At 34.6% G+C, this 9,871-nt stretch overlaps 1 protein-coding gene across 1 annotated transcript in view; it reads left to right on the top strand.

Annotated features, from left to right (window-relative positions):
• Positions 1 to 1,085, top strand: part of LOC117118222 (sperm receptor for egg jelly-like) — a 10,012-nt gene extending 8,927 nt beyond the window's left edge. The window contains exon 5 of the mRNA XM_033262741.1: positions 1,045 to 1,085. Within this exon, the coding sequence (XP_033118632.1) occupies positions 1,045 to 1,085 (41 nt within the window). The remainder of the gene's footprint in view (positions 1 to 1,044) is intronic.
• The last annotated feature ends 8,786 nt before the right edge of the window (positions 1,086 to 9,871 follow it).

Here is a 9,871-nt window from a genome sequence, read left to right as displayed (position 1 = left end):
CATATATCCCATATATTAATTTTTATTCCAATTTTCATTCATTCAACTAATAATTAACATAGCTGAAATTGCTTTAGCCATGTCCGTATAGATCACTTCACACTGAGTCTTGGAATTTATAGCAGAATAAGCATGTAGCAAGATTTTTGGGAGTGGTTATTTCTTCTGCTCTTATTTTCTTTCCAATGCATCACTGATACCTTTATATGATATAAAGATAAACTAAAATGACTATTGTATGATAAATAAATAAATTGTTTTGTTCAAAATGGGCCCTAGAAGTGAATAAAAAAACTGGCACCCTTTTTTTTCATAATCAGTGAATTACTTAGATATTTTTAGACATGTTTGCCAAGAATTTACCCAAAAATATGACAAAGCTAAAAAATATAACATAAGACAACAGACTACTAACGGTATTCTTCACATTGCACGTTCGTTATGTTCTCATTTCAGTTTTTAATTGCAAGCTATATATAAAGAATATAATAAAAATGTATTTATTTTTGGAACAACTTTTTTAACAATTGCAGATTCCTATTTTTATTGTTGAAAATGTATTATAATTAGCTTATTTAAGCAAATGCAAAACCGAGATCCTTAATAAACGTCTGAGATTCAAAACCTACCGGTCTGAAAAAGTTACTGTAACATCAAAATGTCGATCAGATTAATTGAGAGAAAAACATTGATTTTTACCGTCAGTTATTTTATACTTTTTATATGGAACGCCAGAAGGGCAACATTTAAGCACATCGGATTTTCAAGCACACTCGGTTTTCAGGCACAGTCGGTTGATAAACACACTCGATTTTCGTCAACCATAGTCTTTTTTCTGTTTCTCAATGTAACATTTTCCTTTAGCTGCCCCTGACCAAAATATGTTGTATCGTAGGCCTACCTATTGCAAATTATGTTAATTGTATTGCAAACAAAAATGTTTTCCAAGGCAAATAATGGTGAGAAATAGATATTTCTCCATACAAAATTAACACTACTGATGTTTCATATGATCTTAGTGGTTTCTAAATATTTTTATGTTAGGTGAAATTACATTAAACGCAGCTATTAAAACCTGTATCTAAACGCAATTTGCTATTTGTTTAAGTCCAGGCAACATGCTTTGTAAATCATAAATCATGATTTTACCTCTGTTGCATTTTTAACATTACTTAACTAAAGAAATTACTGAACGAGATAACAAATAACATGCAACTTATCGTCTTTTAGTGGTCATATTCATTTTATCGAAAATAATAGCGACGTCCACACACTAGAGGTTAAGCCTACGAAGCGCACGCACCTTTTGGTATGCTGTATATAATTATAGCATGTTGCTGCTAGACGGTTGAGAGTTATATCTATGTTGATTTATTTGAATTAGTTTCTTAAATCGGATTTGAATTCCTAACAAGACCTCATTGGCTCAGTTGGTTAAGGCGTCTGCATAGACAGCCAAAACTCCCGGGTGTGATTCCCAGTTGGTGTACCTATTTTTTGACTCGCATAAATCTTTTTTTAAAGTTGAACACAAAGGTATTTGAAAAACAAAGTGTTAATAAATGAAAATAAATTATTTGTAAAAAAAATAAGATGAAAATGAAAATATGTAGGAGAACTGAGATTAATTTATTATGTTCTTATATTTATTTTATGTAAATTTTTATGGTTTATATAATAATGATACAATAATGGGAATAAAGGTGGCTTTACCAGAAAGAGGGGGAAAAAGATATTTTTATAATGATTAAAACGATCTCCCCAACACCGCGAACATTCCAATGTATATTTTTTAATGAAATGAGGTATCTGTTAGTGCTAAAATTGTATAATGGGTCGATCGTGTCCAAAATCCAAACACTCAATCTCATAGTCCTTTGAATCGTAATAGGACCTCCACCAGTACAATCGATGTACCTTGGATTTCTGTAGTATACTACTGACCTAATCAGTTGGTGATTTGAATAATATTTAATGATGTAGGCCAATTGGTGATTGCATGAGGCGTACAATAGGACTAACACGACATGATTAATTTGAAATCACAGTTTAACCAATTGTGTCTCGTGCACGTCCTAAATTTATTGTCATGTGAACATGTGCTCCAACAGTAATCGGTCACCCACACTAGGCCATGCCTACCACGAAAGGCTGCGCGTAGACCAGGTCTCCTAGGCTAGGTCTTAGCTATACCAACTACCTGGTTATATGCCAATCAGGGGTATGTAAACACTTTTTATTTTTAGTCTTCATAAATAATTTTTTAAAAGGACGATGTATAGTACACAACTTAGGACTAGGTAGTTAATTCATCACTGATAAGCGTACTTTTAGCCCAGGGGTGGCGCCAGCAGGAGGGCGCCCCCCCCCCCCCCCCCGAGAAAAAGTACAATTTGTCGGGCAGAAAACAAAATTATGTGTATTTTCTACATATTAGTAGACTCTTAAAATCGATTAAATAAGCCCTTGAAACCCCTAAAATGTCAAACTTTTCGAGGGCTTCGCCCCCTGGACCACTTTCGAAGCCTTTTAATCGAAGGTCGACCACACCCACTTTGCTTTCGTCGGGGAAATCTAACCCTTCGTCGGGGGCGTCGGCCCCCCTCCCCCTCGGGCAAATCCTGGCGGCACCCCTGTTTTAGCCTTATGATGTTTGGAATTCACCGAGATCGTAGGCCTACGTGGAAGAAACTTCGACTTGGACATTACAACAATTATGAAATCTTATTACATGTAGCGTCATGCCTATCAAATAACTAAGAATTTACCTAAATTAAAGGGCTAATTTTTTTGGCCCTTGGCGCTCCCTGGCCCGAGTCTAAATGCTTGCTTTGCTTGCATGCCTTACATGAGGCAAAGGTTAGTAAAAATGGTCCAGATTGAGCTGTTAGATAGTCCAGATGGAGCTGTCAAGCAGCATTAATATTATATTAGAATTTACATCTCTTCCACAACAACGAACTCACACAAGAACCATCCATCTGGTTTAGTGGAGCACAATCTTTAACCAACAAAATAGAAAACCTTCAATACCAGTAGCAAGAACCATCCATAAGACACCACTACATACTGCCACTATGCAAAACAATTTAAAAATCCAGTATTTTAACCGGTAAAATAACATGGACAATAAGAGGTGGCCACAAATACTTTTCATCATGCACAATTCAATTAACTAAAATGGAAATGGTAAGTCATGTGAAATGTATTTTATCAAAGTATGACCTAAAAGGCATCTTTGATATTAAACATCCATTGGACTTTCTTCTATTTCAATGATGATAATGAATGGTCGGATAGAGCCCAATGTAAATCAACTTTAAAACGGCAATCCGTGATTCAAACAATACTTGCATTGGTATTAAGAATGACGTTTCTAATAATCCGTAGCCTATTTTCATAATGATTATTACAATTAGTCCCGCACGTGGCCCTCAAAATTTCTTTCACTAATGCTAGGGGTATGATACGTCAATTGTGTCAAAAATCCAAATCCTCAATGTCACAGTCTTGTAATCGTATCGTGATGCTAGACCTGCAGTGCAATCGGTAAGCGATGGATTTCTGTTGTATAAAACTCATCATAAAATTAATCAGTTAGATTTTAATGATATCAGTTAGGGCCTCTATTATTAGTGTGACTTAAGGGTGGGCGTGTGTGGATGTGAGTGTAATAGTATACGTTTTTAACCAAAGAGCATTATGTTACGTTGGTATAACATGTTTAGCTGTTTGTTGCCTTTCAGCATGGCTACATCAACCGCAATATACATCGGAAAAGTGTGTTATTCTTCACATTAATCTCAACGTGTTTTCCGAAATTGAATGCAACACGAATAAATCCGCTTTATGTGAAACAGGCAAGAAAATATTGACTTGTTTTGCATTTTAGTAGCCTATCCTTAGTAAATATTATTGCATTTTTAGTATTGCTAAATGCTCCCTACTGTTTTGCTTCTCCTTCGAGTTTTTTTTTTTTGTAGAATAAATTAAATTAAATTATTATATCTTGGTATAGCACATTATTACTATTCTTTTTAGTTATTATCATCATTATCATTAAGTTTATTAATATTATTTTGGTGTTATTATTTATTATTATTATTTATTGTTATGATTATTATTATTATCATTATTATTATTATTATTATTATTATTATTATTATTATTATTATTATTATTATTATTATTATTATTTTCATGCTATTCCTTTACTTGCATTAGCCTATATAGTAAGCATAATCACAATACTTATATTAATATTTGAGCTCTGTACGATGTCCGGGATTTTGGGGGCATTTCCTTTGAACCACAAAGAGCGGCTTTTGTTTCCACTAATCAGGAAAAATTAAACCTCTCATGCTCTCTTTCCAAAGGAATAAGGTCTGTGGCTAATGACTCTTCGATCAAATTGTTCTTTCCATCACTCTCCTGCTTTGCCCTCCTCCCCCTACCACTTGCGCGGTCTTAGATTATTTTACAGTTTAATTATAGAATTTTTTAACTTGGTTATTTTCAGCACAATATGGCAAATATTGTATGACTTCAGACTGGATGCACTGGAAACATGGTTGTTATATTTCGCTGCCTGATCCGTCGAAGGCTACATTCGATGAATCGAGAAAGATTTGCCTAGACAAGGGTGCTGATGTGGTTGTTATTGAAACAGAAGAAGAACACGTGATCATAAATGAGCTAGCAACTCCGTTTAAAGAGGAATATGACTACACGTACGTTTGGATTGGACTAGTTAGAGACATTACTCCCGAATTTGTTACTGATTTTGTTTGGGTCAATGGAAAGCATCCAACCTGGACATGTAAGTTTGCAAAGTTTTTAATTAAAAAAAAACATCTGAATATCGTAAAACCTGGAATAGAAGCCCATGGGCTTCTTTTTATGACCTTTGATTAGTTTCTGTTGAAAATGTTTTATTTTTCCAAGAATACGTTTGCAAGCTAAAGAAGAAGGCTTATCTTCAAATGAACCTTGTAAATATTTGAAATTGCTACTAAAACTATCGGACTAATAAAGTTGTGTTCAAACATTGATGTTATAGACTAGTTTTTTTCTAGTTATTTTAATCACAATAGAAATATATTTTTTAATTATAAAATTATAATAATGATCAAAATATGCCAACGACAATCAGTTGGAAAACTGAATATGAACTATCAATGTTTTTATAAAATCTTTTACCATCAAATAACACATGATAGGCCCATGTATAATTTATTTAACGTGTGTACATTTGTTATACATTATTATTTTTTTCTTCGAAAGAATTTTATAACTGGAGTTAGCATCATCCTAGGCAACTTTCTAAAAGATATACTTTTTCCATTAGTCGGCTAGTCTGGTGGTAGCCACTGTGTGTGCGCTGAACCATGAAGATCTCTAGATCCCGGTTCAATTAACATCGCTACCTCTCCTTGTGTTTCTGCTGGAGGGCTGAAATGCAAATTACAATAGCACACTGTCTTTCGGATGAGACGTTTAAGTCGTTGGTCCGTGTGCATTTATGGCCCATGTGCATTTATGGCCCATGTGCGTGTTAAAGAACGCAGTACTCTTCGGAAAAGAGATGATTGTCTCCCTGTGTACTGCCCAATCACCACCAGAAGGACCCCACTTGAAATAAGTCTTCTAGAATTTCTTGGGCTATCGTTGGTGTTTCCACCTTAATAAATCCAATCCAATCCAATCCTGCAAATGTACAGTAATGCATGCCCAAAACCTGTACCGATTCGATTATAAATCGTACGGGTATGTAACTGTTTTTTAGTTATGTTAAGTTGAGACGTAAGACGGGTCCTGTTAAAAGTTTTTTTAACAATTTACCTTCAATTTCCGATGCTGATGCTGCAAATGCATTTTCCACTCTTTTTTGCATCTAATTTTAATTCACCTGATAATTTCTTTGATGTTAATCACGTTGATATTGTCCACCCCCACCCCAACAGAGTTACTATTGATTGAAGCCTAATAAATCCCCTGGGCCAGACAATATTAGCCCCAAAATGTTATCAATGTCTGCCCCTGTTATTGTTCCTGTTTTGTGCAGAATATTTAATAAATTCCTTACTGATGACTTTATTTCTAAAAATTGAAAACTGGCTAATGTCACCCCTGTATTTAAATCTAGTAACCCCAATGATATTAAAAATTATCGACCCATATCGCTCTGTGTTCTATTATAAGTAAATTCTTTGAACGTATCATTGGGGACAACATTCTATTTCATCTCCAGTTTTTTGGGGTTTATCAGTGCTACTCAGCATGGGTTTTATCCAGGTAGGTCATGTATTACACAAGCCACCACTTTATATCACGACTGGTCTCAAATAATGGATGTCAAAAACCCACGGGTCGTCGATGCTATATATTCTTTGATTGGGAAAAGGCATTTGACCGCGTCTCCCATGATCTACTTATTTTTTTAAAAAAATGCATAGTACGGGAATATGTGGACCTTTGCTGAAATGTGTTTACTCATTTCTCAGTAACAGATTTCAGCGCGTTGGCAAAGTATATTCTCAGAGGATAAAGTTGGTTCAGGCGTTCCTCAAGGTTCCGTCCTGGGTCAACTTTTATTTAATATCTTTGTTTTCGACTTGCCTTTTCATACTACTTCTCATATGAAGCACTATGCTGATGATAGAGTTATTTATAGACCTGTACATAGTCCTCATGATGCCCTTGACTTACAAAAACACATTCATAGTATCTCCAAATGGATCGACGAAAACCACATGAAGTTAAATGCAAAAAAAGTGTAAAGTCATAACTATGAAATATATTTATATGCCTAATTTTATTTATGCAATTGACACTAATCCCCTTGAAGTTGTTAGTTCAAATAGATATCTTGGTATTGACGTTTCTGGTGACCTAACCTGGACAACCCATGTTGGTAATGTATCTATGAAATCAATGAAAATGTTAGGGTTTATCAAACGGTCTGTTAGTTTTAACGATACTGAAATTTTACTTAGACTTTTTAATGCTCTTCGTCGTCCCATTATCGAATACGGTGGAATCCACACCAAAACAGCATAAAATAGCTATTAACAAGTCATTGAGATGTATTACTAGGTTATGCGTTAAAGGAGAATCCTGAACCATATACCTGATATGGTTCAAAGAATGAAATTCCATAGCATTATTTTTGTTGTAAAATGCTTACATAATTTAAGTGACCTTAATGTTTTGGAATATCTTGTCATTAATGCCCGATATCCAGAAACTCTCACCTTTAAACACGAGTATAGTAGAACTATTGCAAATATTGCAGTTGCAATATTGTTCAATAGTAGACCTCGATATCATAAAGAAAACCTAAACTTGTTGGGTACCGTATCTATTAAGCAAAGTATTATTCCTTTTGCCACAGTTTCACGATATATAGCGCCCTCACTCTTCTCTATTCTGAGATTGGTTCCCCTTCTATCGAAAACCCTCGATCTACACCTGTATATTCTTGTGAGTAAACACACTGTTGTTTTACAATATTTGGTTTGGAAAGGCATTTTAACATTCAACTTACAACGCAGGCCTAATTGTTCCACGTGTTTTATTTTTTGCATTTTAAAATTTATATCGTTTCATTTGATATGAATAAATTAGCCACTTTTACATTTTACATATAATAATAATAATAATAACAATAATAATAATATGGTAATAGGTAATAATAATATTGTAATAGGTAATAAGCAATTATAGGTTTTGAGTACACTATTGGATGTAGAAGCAGAAGGAAATATTGACTGAAGCCCACAGAGGGCTGAAGGCATTTCTGACTATGGAGATTTTTGTATGATCGGAAAAAATGCACGGAAAATAAAGAGGGAAGAAGGAGGGGAGGGAAGGGAAAGAGAGGGAAACGTTATATCCAGTCCCAAACCGAGTTAGATTTCCTCGCAATTCACATTAGCGGATCTTGGGGATTCAGGCGTCCTGAACCCCCTCCCCCTGCCTTGGACAAAAAATAAATAAAAATAAAAATAATTCTAGACCTAACTTTTTATAACACGTGAGCTGATTTTTTTTTTTTTATAATACCGTTTTCAAGGGGGGAAACCTTGAATTAAAAAAAAAACTCAAAAGTCACTTCAGAAGTCGGGAAAGCCCATTTCTCCCATTTAGAAATCAACATTTTCCCGGCGAGAACCCGAACACGCATTTCTCTTTGAGGTTCATTGATTCATGGAATCGTTTTCAAGAAGAGGAAAACCTTTAATTTTGAAGTACTTGAAAGTCATTAATAGGCACGTACCTCAGAAGTCGGAAAAGCTTATTTCCCGCCATCTAGGAATCAACATTTTCCAGGGGAGAGAGCCCCGGGCCCCCTCCCCTTTTTTTTGGGGGGGGAATTATCGATTCATGGTAAATAGAATACGTATTCAACTACTTCATTTTTTGTATGTATGTATACACACATAAAGAATGAGAAAAATTTACGTGTGACAGTTTTCAAGAGGGGAAAATCTAGACTTGCCACAAGTCTCTAATTTATTGATTTTTCGTAGTATTAGCACATTTCGGAAAGCGCCACCAACGTCAGTTTATGTCGAGAAACTTTTTGATGCGAATTAGAAAAATCCCAGAAAAATTATACTATGGAACGCCATGCAAATAAGTAATATGGAACGCCATTGGTGCCAAAATAGATTTATTCTTAAGCATTTTACTTGATTAGGAAAAAAGTTTAGGGACTGGAACCCAATCTAGGGAAAACCTTGAAATTTGAAGAACTTAAAATCTAGAAGACATTTCACAAGTCGGGAAAGCTCATTCCCGACATTTAGAAATCGAGACTTTTCTGGAGGACTCCGGAACACACCCCCTCCCCCTCCCTTTCTTTTTGGGATTTATTGATTCATGTAATAAGAATACATATGCAATTACTCAATTTTTTTATGATACACACATAAGGCCCATTCTTCATTCATGTTAGAGAGTGGAGAAACTAGAAAAATCAAACGAACCTATAGAGTTGTATTAGAAAGATATAGTGCCGCCGCGAAGCTGCTCTATCTCCTGCTATTTGACTGTAGTAAAATCACCCCAGGTTTAAGTTTTGTTTTTGTTTTTGTTTTTTTTTTTTTGTCAAATATCGGAGGCACTATATCGATAAATAGTGATCAGTCAAGAATAGAAAAATTCAGTGCAAATAAATGTGATGACGTTACCACTGATTTATAATAGGTAATAGGTAATGGCAATGATTATGATAATGATGACGAATCTGATAATGATAGTGATGAGGATGACGATAATGATGAAGATGGTGATAATGATAACGATAATGATAATTATTATGAAAACGATTGTAATTATAATAATAATAATAATAATAATAATAATAGTAATAATAATAATAATAATAATAATAATAATAATAATAATAATAATATAAGTTTATTTTATTCCATCAAGTCTGGAAAGCTGGCGAACCCAATGGAATGGAATACAATTGGGATGAAGATTGCACTGTTACAGTACCCGAGGGCTGGGTAGACATTGCATGCTATTGGCCATACGCATTTGCCATCTGTGAAAAAGGTATCAGTGTTCTCGTAATTGTTATTTCACTGTCATTGTTATTATTACCGTTGATGTTGTTGCTGTCATTATAACCGTTAACGTTGTTGCTGTCATTATTACTTCCGCCAAAAAAGGGCATTACCATCGCCAAGGATGTTAAGTTTTCGCCCCTGTTATTTTTTTTTACATGCCACAGTTTTTATCAAAAGCTCGTCAAACTTGGACACAGTGTGATCCATGACCAAAGATCTGGTGGTGATTAAATTTTAGAGTCAAAAGTCGAAATCACAATCAATGAAAACTCCAATTTTTATGTATCTTT

This window comes from Anneissia japonica, unplaced genomic scaffold (assembly GCF_011630105.1).
Source record: "Anneissia japonica isolate Jap-2015-1 unplaced genomic scaffold, ASM1163010v1 scaffold5_len213053_cov157, whole genome shotgun sequence".
Lineage (NCBI taxonomy): Eukaryota > Metazoa > Echinodermata > Crinoidea > Comatulida > Comatulidae > Anneissia > Anneissia japonica.
The sequence above is the reverse complement of the archived record's forward strand: the minus strand, read 5'-3'. Positions and strand labels throughout refer to the sequence as shown.